At 46.5% G+C, this 16,913-nt stretch overlaps 2 protein-coding genes across 15 annotated transcripts in view; one reads left to right on the top strand and one right to left on the bottom strand.

The window, feature by feature from the left end:
- LOC308147480 (protein NLRC3-like) overlaps window positions 1-15,302 on the top strand; it is a 39,492-nt gene extending 24,190 nt beyond the window's left edge. Inside the window, exons 1-9 of one of the 9 annotated variants that reach the window (XM_080519636.1) lie at window positions 3,805-3,862; window positions 5,818-5,937; window positions 8,280-8,482; window positions 8,589-10,443; window positions 11,251-11,424; window positions 12,093-12,275; window positions 12,564-12,746; window positions 14,409-14,591; window positions 14,880-15,302. In XM_080519636.1, the coding sequence (XP_080375762.1) occupies window positions 3,819-3,862; window positions 5,818-5,937; window positions 8,280-8,482; window positions 8,589-10,443; window positions 11,251-11,424; window positions 12,093-12,275; window positions 12,564-12,746; window positions 14,409-14,591; window positions 14,880-15,114 (3,180 nt within the window). In that variant the 5' untranslated portion in view covers window positions 3,805-3,818 and the 3' untranslated portion in view covers window positions 15,115-15,302. Of the gene's footprint in view, window positions 1-3,804; window positions 3,863-5,817; window positions 5,938-6,039; window positions 6,065-7,453; window positions 7,524-7,977; window positions 8,143-8,279; window positions 8,483-8,588; window positions 10,444-11,250; window positions 11,425-12,092; window positions 12,276-12,563; window positions 13,258-14,408; window positions 14,592-14,879 lie in introns of those variants that run through there. The other 8 variants (XM_080519635.1, XM_080519639.1, XM_080519638.1 and 5 more) reach the window with 8 other exon arrangements.
- LOC308147478 (protein NLRC3-like) overlaps window positions 1-16,913 on the bottom strand; it is a 241,740-nt gene that overhangs the window by 163,138 nt on the left and 61,689 nt on the right. The gene's annotated exons all lie outside the window — the stretch shown is intronic.

Here is a 16,913-nt window from a genome sequence, read left to right as displayed (position 1 = left end):
ACTACACACTAACTACACACTTACTACACACTCACTACACACTCACTACACACTCATTACACACTCACTACACACTCACTACACACTAACTACACACTAACTACACACTCACTACACACTAACTACACACTCACTACACAGTCACTACACACTAACTACACAGTCACTACACACTCTCTACACAGTCACTACACACTCACTACACACTCACTACACACTCACTACACACTCACTATACACTCACTACACACTCACTACACACTCACTACACACTCGCTACACACTCACTACACACTCACTACACACTAACTACACACTCACTACACACTCACTACACAGTCACTACACACTAACTACACACTCCCTACACACTCACTACACACTCACTACACAGTCACTACACACTCACTACACACTCACTACACACTCACTACACACTCACTACACACTTACTACACACTCACTACACACTCACTACACACTCATTACACACTCACTACACACTAACTACACACTCACTACACACTCACTACACACTCACTACACACTCACTACACACTAACTATACACTCACTACACACTCACTACACAGTCACTACACACTCACTACACAGTCACTACACACTAACTACACACTCACTACACACTCACTACACAGTCACTACACACTCACTACACACTCACTACACACTCACTACACACTCACTACACACTAACTACACACTCACTACACACTCGCTACACACTCACTACACACTAACTACACACTCACTACACACTCACTACACACTCACTACACACTCATTACACACTCACTACACACTAACTACACACTAACTACACACTCACTACACACTCACTACACACTCACTACACACTAACTACACACTCACTACACACTCACTACACACTCACTACACACTAACTACACACCAACTACACACTAACTACACACTCACTACACACTAACTACACACTAACTACACACTCACTACACACTCACTACACAGTCACTACACAGTCACTACACACTAACTACACACCAACTACACACTAACTACACACTCACTACACACTAACTACACACTAACTACACACTAACTACACACTCACTACACACTCACTACACAGTCACTACACACTCACTACACACTCACTACACAGTCACTACACACTAGCTACACACTCACTACACACTCACTACACAGTCACTACACACTACCTACACACTCACTACACACTACCTACACACTCACTACACACTAACTACACACTCACTACACAGTCACTACACACTAACTACACACTCACTACACACTAGCTACACACTCACTACACACTCACTACACACTCACTACACACTCATTACACACTAACTACACACTCACTACACACTCACTACACACTCACTACACACTAACTACACACTCACTACACACTCACTACACACTAACTACACACTCACTACACACTCACTACACACTCACTACACACCAACTACACACTAACTACACACTCACTACACACTAACTACACACTCACTACACACTCACTACACAGTCACTACACAGTCACTACACACTAACTACACACCAACTACACACTAACTACACACTCACTACACACTAACTACACACTAACTACACACTCACTACACACTAACTACACACTCACTACACACTCACTACACACTCACTACACAGTCACTACACAGTCACTACACACTAACTACACACTCACTACACACTAACTACACACTCACTACACACTCACTACACAGTCACTACACACTCACTACACACTCACTACACAGTCACTACACACTAACTACACACTCACTACACACTCACTACACACTCACTACACAGTCACTACACACTAACTACACACTCACTACACACTCACTACACACTCACTACACACTAACTACACACTCACTACACACTCACTACACACTTACTACACACTACCTACACACTCACTACACACTCACTACACAGTCACTACACAGTCACTACACACTAACTAAACACTCACTACACACTCACTACACACTAACTACACACTCATTACACACTCACTACACAGTCACTACACACTCACTACACACTCACTACACAGTCACTACACACTAACTACACACTCACTACACACTCACTACACAGTCACTACACACTCACTACACACTCATTACACACTAACTACACACTAACTACACACTAACTACACACTCACTACACACTAGCTACACACTCACTACACAGTCACTACACACTACCTACACACTCACTACACACTAACTACACACTAACTACACACTCACTACACACTAGCTACACACTCACTACACACTCACTACACAGTCACTACACACTAACTACACACTCACTACACACTCACTACACACTCACTACACACTAGCTACACACTCACTACACACTCACTACACAGTCACTACACACTAACTACACACTCACTACACAGTCACTACACACTAACTACACACTCACTACACACTCACTACACACTCCCTACACACTCACTACACACTCACTACACACTCACTACACACTCACTACACACTAACTACACACTAACTACACACTCACTACACACTAGCTACATACTAACTACACACTCACTACACACTCACTACACAGTCACTACACACTAACTACACACTCACTACACACTAACTACACACTCACTACACACTCACTACACACTCATTACACACTCACTACACACTAACTACACACTAACTACACACTAACTACACACTCACTACACACTCACTACACACTCACTACACACTCACTACACACTAACTACACACTCACTACACACTCACTACACACTCACTACACACTCACTACACACTAACTACACACTCACTACACACTCACTACACACTAACTACACACTCACTACACACTAGCTACACACTCACTACACACTCACTACACAGTCACTACACACTACCTACACACTCACTACACACTAACTACACACTAACTACACACTCACTACACACTAGCTACACACTAACTACACACTCACTACACAGTCACTACACACTACCTACACACTCACTACACACTAACTACACACTCACTACACACTCACTACACAGTCACTACACACTACCTACACACTCACTACACACTAACTACACACTCACTACACACTCACTACACAGTCACTACACACTACCTACACACTCACTACACACTAACTACACACTCACTACACACTCACTACACACTCACTACACACTAACTACACACTCACTACACACTCACTACACACTACAAACTTTCAACATTCAGCTGTGGGCGGGGCTTCAGCCCTCCTTCACTCTGATTGGCTCAGGTTGGTGTCAGTCTAAAGCATTCAAACTAACACACACACACACACACACACACACACACACACACACACACACACACACACACACACACACACACACACACACCGAGTCGATCATCTCATTATTTATCATCCAGACGCTTCATTTTTCTCTGAAACCTGCAACTGACATTAATCATATTACTTGTTCTATTTTCCACGTTTCTATATTTTCTTCTCTCACGTTATTTCCTCTGTTTGTTTATTATTTATTCTTCTTCTTGTTTTCCTTTTTCTGTTTTGTCTCGGCTGTCGCTCTCTGATCTCACTCTACTGTGTGTGTGTGTGTGTGTGTGTGTGTGTGTGTGTGTGTGTGTGTGTGTGTGTGTGTGTGTGTGTGTGTGTGTGTGTGTGTGTGTGTGTGTGTGTGTGTGTGTGGACCAGGTTGGTGTGTTTCTCTCTGACTCAACATGAGTGACGTGGATGAAGAAGACACACCAGAGTGTGTGGACAGGTAAGAGACGTCACACACTCCTGCAGCCACTCAAAGAGCAAACAGAAGAATCCACACTCAATGTAAACTCCATAGAAATATGAACAGTGTTCAAAGTGGCTCTGCTGTATTGACTCGTCTCAAGGCTCAGTGGTTTCAATGATCCAAAGTGAGCTGAAGTGATTCCAACAGGCAGCAGAAAAACAGCTGCAGTAAAGAAGACGAGGTGCAGAGACATTCCACCGTCACCATGATCAGTCCCAATGTGATCATGAAAGACACAAGGACAAGCAGTGGACAGAACCAACACTAGAACATCATGTGTTGTCTTTCAGGGCAGAGTTTAGAACTCCTCTTCACCTGATCCCAGGTCAGAGCAGTGTCACCTTCCCAACAGGGCTTTAAAGGAACTGGAAGTCTCCAGATGACCCTGAAGTCCAAACATCCCACATCACTAACTTACACTTTGCTCCACAAATATTAGTCCAGAGACACACTTCTTCTCATTTTGTCCTGAATATGAGCACAATAAATAGAAACAAGAAGGCCGTTGCTCGGCTAATCCCCCGCCGGAGGGCTTTATATTTTCTCACAAAGCCAGCTCTAAGGCAGCACACTTGGTACACTAGAGGGTGTTCCATGGGTCCTAGTAGATAATTATGTAGAATCTGAAAGGTCTTCTCCATAAGCTATGTCAAAATACGTCTCCAGAGCCCAAAAGGTGTTTTTATGCACTTAGTGACCCTGTGACCTGATATGCAAATTAGGTCATGGTCACCATGGTGCCCCTTCTCCCCAGGTGGAGTGTCCATGTGTGAAGTTTGGTGACTGTGGGCCCAGGAACTACTGAGAAATGAGGAGAAATGTTTATATGAAAATACATGTATTGTGCAACCATGACGAGCAAACTTCAGACCCTACCGATCTTCAAGGTCAAGGTCAGGTCACTTGGTGTACTGGAGGTTATCCCTGGAGTGTGTATCATGTGTGTATAAAATTTCAGAACCCTAGCTCAAAAACCTAGGCCTCCAGAACCCAAAATGTGTTTTTAAGCACTTCGTGACCCTGTGACCTACTTAATATGCAAATTAGGTCAAGGTCATCATAGTATCCCTTCCCCCTCTGAGATGTATCCACATGTGAAGTTTGGTCACTGTGGGCCCAGGGGTTGCCGAGATATAGGTAGAAATGTTCGAACGGACGTACGTACGGACGTACGGAGACTGTTTCAAGATCCCCCTTCGGGGCCAATCAGCCACGGTGATGGATAATTAAACTCTCCAGATGGAGGTGAAGTTCAGGCTTCAGCTTTCATTCAGTGGCTTCAAGTCAAACATCACATAACAATGTGAGCAACTAAAGTCTTTTTAAACACAATCCCTTCATGTCAGGGGCTCAAAAGTCACTGAACCAATGAAAGAAGAGAAAATCCAACATTCATCTCTCACACTTGTTGAAAAGCCTTTGCAGGCAATGACGGTGTGAAAGTGTGAAGTCATGACGTCACCAGGCGCTCGCTGGGTTTCCTCTATTTGAATGCTCTTCAGGCTTCACTGCAGCTCCTTTCACTGGATGTTGCTTTGTGGGCCTTTCTAACCCACGTTTCATGTGGAACAGGTGAAATTCAGGCTCTGTTGGATTGAGATCTGGTGACTGACTGGGCCTTTCAGGAACATTCCTCTTCTTTATTCTAGATGAAACTCCTGGCTTGATGTGGCTGCTTGTCCTCCTCACATTAGAAGAGAGTAAGGGGACGGTGTTTTGTGACGGATGGGGGCAGTGTGAGGTGACGGGTTGGGAAGAAATTAGAAAGTGACGGATCATCGCTGGTTGAAATGTTTGACATGTGAACTGTTGACGTGTTTGAAGTAATAAAGAGAATCCTCTTCACTGTGTGTGTGTGTGTGTGTGTGTGTGTGTGTGTGTGTGTGTGTGTGTGTGTGTGTGTGTGTGTGTGTGTGTGTGTGTGTGTGTAGAGGTCAGAAGCTCAGACACACAGCAGGGTCTTCAGTATCCAGCAGGTTGTCTATGAAGAGTGACTGGTCCAAAGACCATCCACCAGCCTTCAGAGATGAACCTGGACCTTCAGACACAAAGTAAGAAACTCTTTGTTTCCTTTCATTTATTACAGAAAGTTTCCTCCTCTGAGTCTAAATGTGAAGTTTTGTTTCTGTTAAAATAGTTTTTCTTTCTACTGTTACTTTTACTTGCTCTGGTGGAACAGTTGAGTTTTTCTCTGCTAAAGTACCTTGAGATTATTTTGTTTTACATGAATTGAATCAAATCAAGTTGAAACGACTCAAATTAAATCGAATCAAATTGAATCGAATCAAATCAAATCAAGTTGAACCAGTCCAGAGGTGTGATGGACAATCTGATGGATGTCAGTCTGTAGAGGAGGATGGAGATGGTGACACAGGCTGCACTCAGATTCAAGGAGGAGGAGGAGGAGGGGGAAGAAGATGAAGAGGAGGAGGAGGAGGAGGAGGAGGAGGAAGAGTGTGACGGAGCAGTAGCAGGGCAGCGGCACACTGTCACACGCACGCTCATACATCCAAACATACACGTCACACTCACTTCCTCACTCCCCTCCGTACTGCACATCAGGTCATTCAATTAGCTCATTGCCCTCTCTCTCCAACCGTTAGCATAGCCGGACAGGGGTGCACACCTGACTGCTGTGATTTACCTACACAAACATTCACACATTCCCACATCCATACATGCACACGAGACTCTTACCGTGACATGACGCCTCACGGCAGTGGAGAGCCAAGACGGGGCGGAGCTAACTCCGAGACTTTGTAGCTCACCCGCACGGAAAGTTTGGTCATGTGACCATGCAGTACTTTGATATAATTATTTATTTTTCTTGTTGAATATAATTATTTCCCGTTTTGCTGGGGAAAATGTTTTGTTTGCTTCGGAAGAAAAATTAAGAATCCGTTTAAAAAACGGAGTGGAATATGCATTGTCATGAATGTGATTGGCTGACAGTAGTCATCCCATGCCCGGGGGCGGGGCTTACCCTTTAAAAGCAGAGTGGGAAACTGGATTGGGGGAATCTGTCCCTGCAGGTGCTATGGGGAGCACAGGTCACAAGAAACTCGTGAAAACCAGCAGCTAAGAGAGGAGCTGATATCAGGTTTTGTTTGGGTTTTGTTTTTGTACTGTAAATATATATTTTTGTTCTTGCACTGTAAATACTGAGTACCGGCACTATTTTGAGGGAAATAAATGCAAATCTGGACTTGTCATATGGAGCGTGGTGGTAATTATTATTAGTAGTCCTTGGACTGAAAGAGAACCCCGCCACAAAGAGGAAGAGGAAGAGCAGGAGGAGCAGCAGGAGGAGCAGGAGGAGCAGGAGCAGCAGGAGGAGGAAGAGGAGGAAGAGGAGGAAGAGGAGGAGGAGCAGGAGGAGCAGGAGGAGCAGGAGGAGGAGCAGCAGGAGCAGCAGGAGGAGCAGGAGGAGCAGGAGGAGCTGGAGGAGGAGGAGCAGGAGCAGGAGCAGGAGGAGGAGGAGCAGGAGGAGCAGGAGGAGCAGGAGCAGCAGGAGGAGCAGGAGGAGGAGCAGCAGCAGGAGGAGCAGCAGGAGCAGGAGCAGGAGCAGCAGGAGGAGCAGCAGCAGGAGGAGGAGGAGGAGCAGCAGCAGGAGGATACAGTCAGTCAGCTCCATCAGGTGGTTGATGGTGATTCTGATGACAGTTTGTGTTTCTGAGCTTCATTGAGGGAAACCAGACTGGAACTGTTCACACACATTATTGTGGGAAAAGTCAGTCCAGTTCACATGAGACTACTTTTCCAGGAACCTTGAAACAAATGATTGGAAACTGCATCAAGGTTATTGAAGTTATTTTACAAAACATATTTCTGTTTAAATCCTGAAAACTTTTCCAGAAAAAATAACATTAAAGTTCTTTTGTTGAAAACAGGAAATGAAATGAAAAGAATCATGTTGATCTGTTGATGATCTAACAGAACATTTTGACTGTGTGTGTGTGTGTGTGTGTGTGTGTGTGTGTGTGTGTGTGTGTGTGTGTGTGTGTGTGTGTGTGTGTGTGTGTGTGTGTGTGTGTGTGTGTGTGTGTGTGTGTGTGTGTGTGTGTGTGTGTGTGTGTGTGTGTGTGTGTGTGTGTGTGTGTGTGTGTGTGTGTGTGTGTGTGTGTGTGTGTGTATAGAGGTCAGAAGCTCAGACACACAGCAGGGTCTTCAGTATCCAGCAGGTTGTCTATGAAGAGTGACGGGTCCAAAGACCATCCACCACTCTTCAGTCCTGAACCTGGACCTTCAGACACAAAGTAAGAAACTCTTTGTTCCTTTCATCTCCTCAAAACCAGAGTGACAGAAGTTTTGCTCCCTCTCAGGTTCAGTTCCAGTATTTTGAAGCTGGATCTTTGTGTTGTGTCGCTCAGTGAACGTTGCTTGGTGTCCACAGAGAGAAGAAGAGGAGTGACGGCGTTGAGCAGCAGCCGTCCTGCTGTCCTCTGTGTCAGGACGTCCTGAAGGACCCAGTCTGGTGGAGCTGTGGACACCAGGTCTGCAGACGGTGCAGCAGCTCACACTGGGACCAGGGTGGTTCATCAGGAGCCTCCTGCTGTCCTCAGTGTGCAGAAAGATCCAGAAGCAGAGCTGCACCCAGTAAGAGTGGACACGTGTCTGCTGAGGGACTCGTCTGTCTTCACTGGACTTGTTGTGTTGCTGCTGGTTTGTGGTCAGTCTGATTGTTGTTGTGGTCTCTGAGCAGGTGCTGGTCTGCAGAAGGTTCTAGAGGAACACAAGCAGAGTCTGAGGAGCAGATGTGAACGTGTGGTTGAAGGAAGTGAGGAAGCAGGAGGAGGAACCCTCCTCAACAGGATCTTCACTGAGCTCCACATCACAGAGGGACACAGTGAGGAGCTCCAGAGGGAACCGGAGCTGAACCAGCTGGAGACGGCGTCCAGGAAGCAGAGCCTCCAGGACACGTCCATCAGGTGTCAGGACCTCTTTAGAGCCTCGGCTGAGCAGCACAGACACATCCGAGTGGTTGTGACCAGCGGTGTGGCCGGCAGTGGAAAGACCTTCTCGGTGCACAAGTTCAGTCTGGACTGGGCCGAGGGCCTGGAGAACCAGGACGTGGGGGTGCTGGTGGTGCTCTCCTTCAGGGAGCTGAACCTGATCAGAGAGCAGCCCTACAGTCTTCTCACGCTGCTCCAGGTTTTCCATCCAGCCTTACAGAAGGTGACGGCAGAGGAGCTGGCGGTCTGCAGGCTGCTCTTCATCTTTGACGGTCTGGATGAAAGCAGACTTCCTCTGGACTTCAGCAGCTCCCAGCAGGTGGTCCACGTCTCACACCAGTCTTCGGTCGGCCTGCTGCTCACAAACCTCATCCGGGGGAATCTGCTGCCCTCGGCTCAGGTCTGGATCACTTCCCGACCGGCGGCGGCCAATCAGATCCCTCCGTCATGTGTGGACAGACTGACAGAAGTGCGAGGCTTCACTGACGCCCAGAAGGAGGAGTACTTCAGGAGGAGGCTGAGTGATGAGGGGCTGAGCAGCAGAATCCTCTCCCACATCCAGACCTCCAGGAGCCTCCACATCATGTGTGGAATCCCAGTCTTCTGCTGGATCACTGCCACCGTTCTGGAGCACATGTTGACCACAGAGCAGAGAGGAGAGCTGCCCCAGACCCTGACTGACATGTACTCCCACTTCCTGCTGGTTCAGACACACAGGAAGAAGCTCAAGTACCATGAAGGACCTGAGACGGGTCCACAGGAGCTGACGGAGGCTGACAGGGAGGTTCTTCTGAAGCTGGGCAGGCTGGCCTTAGTACATCTGGAGAAAGGAAACATCATGTTCTACCAAGAAGACCTGGAGCAATGTGGTCTGGATGTGACTGAGGCCTCGCTGCACTCTGGAATTTGTACTCAGATCTTCAAGAGAGAGTCTGTGATCTTCCAGAAACCCGTCTACAGCTTCGTCCATCTGAGTGTTCAGGAGTTTCTGGCTGCAGTCGACTTGTTCCACTGTTTCACCAGCAGGAAGACTGAAGAACTGAACACCTTCATTGGAAAGGACTGGGGACACAAACCAAAGACTCTTTTTGACAAAGTGTCTCAGTTATTCAGAAAGAAAGAAGTCTTCTCATCTTTCCCATCTCTGGACGACTTCCTGCAGAAAGTCCTGCAGAAGTCCCTCAGAAGTCAGAACGGCCACCTGGACCTGTTTGTCCGCTTCCTTCATGGTCTCTCTCTGGAGTCCAACCAGAGACTCTTAGAGGGTCTGCTGGGTCGGACAGAGATCAGTCCAGGAACCATCAAGAGAGTCATCCAGAACCTGAAGGAGATCAACAGTAAAGAAATGTCTCCTGACAGAAGCATCAACATCTTCCACTGTCTCACGGAGATGAAGGACGTCTCAGTCCATCAGGACATCCAAGACTTCCTGAAGTCAGAGAACAGATCAAAGAAGAAACTCTCTGAGGTCCACTGCTCAGCTCTGGCCTACATGCTGCAGATGTCAGACCAGGTCCTGGAGGAGTTGGACCTGGAGAAGTACCAGACCTCAGAGGAGGGACGACGGAGGCTGATCCCAGCTGTGAGGAACTGCAGGGAGGCTCGGTGAGTCCACATGTCTTCATGGTCACATGTCTCAGTGATGTTTGTAGAAAGTAGTTCCTGCAGTTCCTCTGTGCAGATGTTCCTCAATGATTGTCATGAAGAAACATGTGGCTCAGCACTGTGAGTCCCACTGTGGATGTACTGATCATCTTGATGATGAAGATCAGATCACTGATGCTTTATTTCTCTTCATGAGATCTGATGATGAGAAAAATCCAGAAAAAGGCCAAAATGATCATTTTGATTAAAGTCATTTGATTTTAGAATTTTAAAAACCAGATAAAGAAACTCAGAATGACGTGAACAAAGATCAATTCAGTGAATCTTCTTCCTCGTCCTGCTAAGAAGGAAATGAAATACATTCAGAAATATAATGATTTACTAAACATGTCACCTGCTGCTTTAAGAAGAGAAATATTTACATGAATCTGCACTCAGTAAAACTGATCTTTTGGATCTTCAGTGGTTCTAGTAGAAGAACAATCATCTGACAAATGTCCAGACTGAAATCATAAAATATCACAAAGAATTGCTGACGACCAGGATCTTTGATCTTGTACCTTTCAATGTCGTAACCATCGTCCAGAGGACGTTGAATATAAACAAGTAGCAGGACGTCCAGCTCCACTCCACAGCTTCACTTCCACATGTTGAACTGAAGACATGAACTCAACATGTGGAACTCCATGTTCTCTCCATCACGTCCACATGAAGCCAAAGTCAAACCCAGAGAAGATGATCTGAAGCTCTGATGTCCAACAAAGTGTCCTCATAACAACGTCCTGTCCTCTCTGTGTCTCATTACAGACTTTCTGACTGTAAACTCTCTGGTCCTCACTATGAAGTGATCTCCTCAGCTCTGAAGTCTGACCCCTCACATCTCAAACTTCTGGACCTGAGCTTGAACCAGCTGGAGGATTCATCAGTGAAGGTTCTGTGTTCTGGACTGGAGAGTCCAAACTGTAACCTGGAGACTCTGAGGTCAGTTCACTGTCTGGAGGTAGAATCTGTTGAGGAGTTTAGGAGGATCCAGATGTTGGAGGACAGAGGTGGACTGAGCTCTGCAGCATGTTAGTGATCAGCATGTGTTCTTTTTTTTTAAGAAAAAAGACATTTTTAAATACATTACAGTCATTCCAATGTGCTTTTATAGAGAAAATAGAAAAGCCCAACATATCCACATGAGAAAGCAGGTGTGTTTGTGACTGTGGAAAGAAAAACTCCTCCAACAGAGAGAAACTTTGTAGAAACCAGAGTCAGAGGTGGAGGAATTCTGTGGACCGGTTGGGGTGAGAGGATAGAGGAGAGGAGAGGAGAGGAGAGGAGAGGAGAGGAGAGGAGAGGAGAGGAGAGGAGAGGAGAGGAGAGGAGAGGAGAGGAGAGGAGAGGAGGGGAGGGGAGGGGAGAGGAGAGGAAAGGAGAGATTAAACCAGCCTGAGCAACAACAGAGCAAAAACCAAAATAATCACAACAATTATAACAAAAGCAAAAACAAAAGTATAAAAAACAAAGAACAAAATAAAGAAAAGTCTGGAGAAGAAAAAAAAGTCTGAAGAAGGTTCAGTCTTCCAGTCTGAAACTTCTTCACTCTCAATGACTTCGACATCACACTTTGTCCTCTAATCTCACTTCTTTCTCTCTTTATTCAGGTTGATTGACTGCAGTTTGTCAGAGATCAGCTGTTCTTCTCTGGCCTCAGCTCTGAAGTCCAACCCCTCCCTCCTGAAACATCTGAAACATCTGGACCTGAGTGTGAACCAGCTGCAGGATTCAGGAGTTGAGCAGCTGTGTGGTTTTCTGGAGAGTCCACTCTGTAGTCTGGAGACTCTGAGGTCAGTTGACTGTCTGTTACTGTTGTAGAAGGAGGAATGTTAGTGATGTGAGACTCTGGTCCTGCAGTGAGAGATGGACTGAGCTCAGCAGCTTCTTACTGATGTGTGTGGACATGAGGAGGAGTGTGAAGGTTGTGCTGACATGAGGATGATGAGTGTGATGATGAAGATCCACAACAACAGAACAGCTCATTGATCAGGACTCAGTAATGAGGAGCTGCTCATTTCTCCATCAACACATCTGATTGGTTCTCCTCATTCATTCTCATGCTTTCTCTCTTTATTCAGGTTGGTTAACTGCAGTTTGTCAGAGATCAGCTGTTCTTCTGTGGCCTCAGCTCTGAAGTCCAACCCCTCCCTCCTGAAACATCTGAAACATCTGGACCTGGGTCTGAACCAGCTGCAGGATTCAGGAGTTGAGCAGCTGTGTGGTTTTCTGGAGAGTCCACTCTGTAGTCTGGAGACTCTAGAGTAAGACTCCATGTTTGAGTTTGTGTGCAGTGAAAGTTGTGTTCCACTAAAGGTCAGACATCAGGCTGATATGAGATGATCCACACTGAGGATCTCCATGAGAAACTGAGACTTTAGTCCTGTGACTGTGGCAGAGCCGTGTGGAGCTCCACATTTCAAAGCTTGGTAGAAGAACAAGGTGCTGCACTGGACAATTCACTGTCCAGCTCTGACAGGCTCCATGTTCACCTTCAGCTTTCAAAGCAGGCTGATCTCTCCTGGATGAAGAGTCACTGATCTCCCAGCTGGAGCTCCAAACTCTCACTCACTCTGCCATTGTTGCCCCCCTGACCCAGTGTGTGTCATGGAGGGTGACATTAAATCCTGTAGCAGGAAACAAAGAGGCAGACAGGTTGAGCTGGCGTTTGTCTCGGCTGCAGGATTTAATATGCAGCTGCCTCTGTGCAGCTTTGAGGCTCCTCCAATCAGTGGCGCCGCCAGGATTCAATACCATAGTCCACACAGACCCCCCCTCCCCCCAGCGTCTGCGTTGTGAGCGCCGGGGGGGGATTTTCCGTTCTGTGCACAGAGAAGATGGTGGTTGGTGAGCCCCGGGGGTGTGTACAGAAACACAGAGGAAAACAGCCCAGCAACACATTCTGCTGACGGCTCACCAGGAAGAGACAAAAGCAAACACCCCTTCAAAATAAATGTTCACACCTTCAAATAAACTGTAGGTGCAGTACGTACAGGACTCCGCCTGGGGGCTCCACTGCCTTCAATCACTATGCGCCCCCTGCTGGCCTTTTAGAGTAACACACTATTGCTGCTGCCTGGAAAGTCCAACTCTGTTTGAACCTTTTAGACTCTATGTGAGACACAGGAAGATCAAATATATCTATAGGAGTGTCTAGTTTTAATCACAGTGGACTTATTTAATTCATTGTTTTCACCCTGAACTGTAATTTAGTCCTATTAACATCTTTTAAATACACTTTAAATTGCTGCAGTGTTTTGTCCTCCTTTACACAAACTGGACTTGTTGTCTTGATGTCCAGTAAGCTTGGCTGTTGACTTGTCCTCCCACTGGACACTGCTTCTGTTTGCTGTCACATCAATTCAGCTCTCCAGAAGAACAAAGATCACATCAGTGACAATAATAAGCTCCTTCTTCTTTCACTTCCTCGGGGCTCCAACCTTCTTCAGAAGAAGAAATGAACAACAAGAATCAGTGTGATCAGTCTCTTCTGAATATGATCAGCTGCTCATTTCAGCTCATGTAGCAGCCCAGCTCTCTAAAGTATTATTGTCTGAATTGAATTAGAGGAGCTGTGACTTAAAGGCTGGGGGGGGTCGGGTTGGTGAGCAGCTAGTTACCACCAAGGTTTACCAGTAGGGGGCGACACTCAAATGACCCTTCTTATTAGAAGACCATGAGAAATATTCACACAGTTACTTAAAGGACCTTTAAAAAGCAAACAAATATTTATTTACAGTAAATCACACACTATAAATTAAAGGCTTTTTGTAAATGAACTGTGGAGTTAAACAAGTATTTTAGAATTAATTTATATCAAACTAAACAACCCAACAAACACCTAAATAATGAAAAACTTCTTCACTCTCAATGACTTCAACATCACACTTTGTCCTCTAATCTCACTTCTTTCTCTCTTTATTCAGGTTGTTTAACTGCAGTTTGTCAGAGATCAGCTGTTCTTCTGTGGCCTCAGCTCTGAAGTCCAACCCCTCCCTCCTGAAACATCTGAAACATCTGGACCTGAGCTGGAACCAGCTGCAGGATTCAGGAGTTGAGCAGCTGTGTGGTTTTCTGGAGAGTCCACTCTGTAGTCTGGAGACTCTGAGGTCAGTTGACTGTCTGTTACTGTTGTAGAAGGAGGAATGTTAGTGATGTGAGACTCTGGTCCTGCAGTGAGAGATGGACTGAGCTCAGCAGCTTCTTACTGATGTGTGTGGACATGAGGAGGAGTGTGAAGGTTGTGCTGACATGAGGATGATGAGTGTGATGATGAAGATCCACAACAACAGAACAGCTCATTGATCAGGACTCAGTAATGAGGAGCTGCTCATTTCTCCATCAACACATCTGATTGGTTCTCCTCATTCATTCTCATGCTTTCTCTCTTTATTCAGGTTGAGGGACTGCAGTTTGTCAAAGATCAGCTGTTCTTCTGTGGTCTCAGCTCTGAAGTCCAACCCCTCCCACCTGAAGGAGCTCGACCTGCGTTCCAACAACCTTCAGTATCCAGATGTGGAGCAGCTGGTTGGTCTTCAGAAGAGTCCAGACTGCAGCCTACAGACTCTCTGGTCAGTAGATGTTGGAGTGAGTCCCTGCTGCTTCCAGCAGGTTTCTACTAAACACAGTTAGTGTGAGAACAAAGATCCAGTGTTGGACGTCTCAGTGAGGCTGTGAGAGGACAACGCTGAGCAGCTTCAGGATTGGACAGCAGAGGACACAGTCAGCCAATCAGAGGAGCCACAGGCTGGTTGTGTTGGTCTGACAGTGGTGGTCCTTCATGAGCTCTGAGCTGCTGCTGTGGACAGGACTGAAGTCCTGGCTGCTCCTCAGAGACTGTCCTCATGTCCTCTGACCTCTGTCCTCTGTCCTCATGTCCTCTGACCTCTGTCCTCATGTCCTCTGATCTCTCTTCTCTCTGCAGGTACTGAGACCAGAGAGGACACTGTGTGTCCTGAAGGTCCACTGAGGACAGCAGAGCTTCATCCAGCAGTGAGCGACAGAGGAACCACCAGAAGATCTGCTGAGTGTCAGTGGTGCAGTGTGAAGAGCTGAGAGAGTCCAGCATCGAACCAGGGTTCCTCCTGCTCCTCTTCCTCCTCCCCTTCCTCTTCCTCCTCCTCCTCCTCGTCTTCCTCCTCTTCCTCCTCCTGCTCCTCCTGCTGCTCCTCCTCCTCTTCCTCCTCCTGCTCCTCCTGCTCCTCCTGCTCCTCCTCCTTCTCCTGCTCCTCGTCCTCCTTCTCCTCCTGCTCCTCCTCCTCCTCGTCCTCCTCTTCCTGCTCCTCCTCCTCCTTCTCCTTCTCCTTCTCCTGCTCCTCCTCCTCCCCCTCGTCCTCCTCTTCCTCTTCCTCCTCCTCTTCCTCCTCCTCTTCCTCCTCCTCCTGCTCCTCCTCCTCCTCCTCTTCATGTGTTGGTTCATTGGAAGCTGTAGAGATGTTTTGTTGTTAGTCTAAATTCTTTGTTGAGGTTTGAATCCCGTTCCTTCATGTTGGACCTTAACAAGTGTCCTTCAGAGGACAATGAGACTCTGGAACCTTCAAAGAGGGACCTGGTGTGTGTGGGACTTTTCCAGCTTGTGTAAAGTGGAGCAGGAGCTGGTCAACACTCCATCAAGCTGTTCTCCACCTTCACCTCCATCACCTGAGGACGTGTCCACAGCACAGAGAGTGGACAGAGCATGGACAGAGACCGTTGGTGTTCCAGTCACGTCTCATTGTGTCTTGGTCTTGACATGGAGGAACCTGGGTCATGGAGGAATTGACAGGACAGGATCATGGTGCAGTTTGCTGAAAACTAATTGATTTGAGTTTTTAGGAAATGTTCTGCCTGTACAGTAATATACAGTAATATAACGTACTGCGTGATTTAAGTGTGTAATTGTGAAAGATGTTGATGTTGTCGATGATCACGTCAATATGGACCACAGACAGTACAGTGTACACTGTTTTTAATAAATGAACATAAGCTGCACCCACCAGATTTAAAAAGAATATATATATTTGTACATATACAGTACAAACACTTGTCTATCAGTACATGTGTCCACGTTGTAACAGGGATGAATTTCACTGTGGGATTGCAGGTTTTTTCTTCTTCTTTTTTAAAAATAAACAAGTTTTAAACACTGCTTCCATGGTGGGTGACGGACTGGACTGGAGGGAAAGAGAGGGAGGGAGGGAGGGCAAGTGAATTACTGCAAAAATACACAAACACTGAGGGTTTCATCTCAGGTCATAAAGTATTTGCTGGTTGTGATTGTGAGGAGAGGATTGGTCAGCCTGGAGCGCAGCCACAGAGTTCAGAGTTACGTCAACTTTATTCCCTCAATATGGAATGTGCTTTTGATAATGATCCGATTGATGAAGGCGCAGCATTACTTCGCCGAGAATTTAATATTCGCATCATCAGACCGCGCATAGATGTACTGGCAT

This window comes from Blennius ocellaris, assembly GCF_963422515.1.
Source record: "Blennius ocellaris genome assembly, chromosome: 24".
Taxonomy (NCBI): domain Eukaryota; kingdom Metazoa; phylum Chordata; class Actinopteri; order Blenniiformes; family Blenniidae; genus Blennius; species Blennius ocellaris.
The sequence above is the reverse complement of the archived record's forward strand: the minus strand, read 5'-3'. Positions and strand labels throughout refer to the sequence as shown.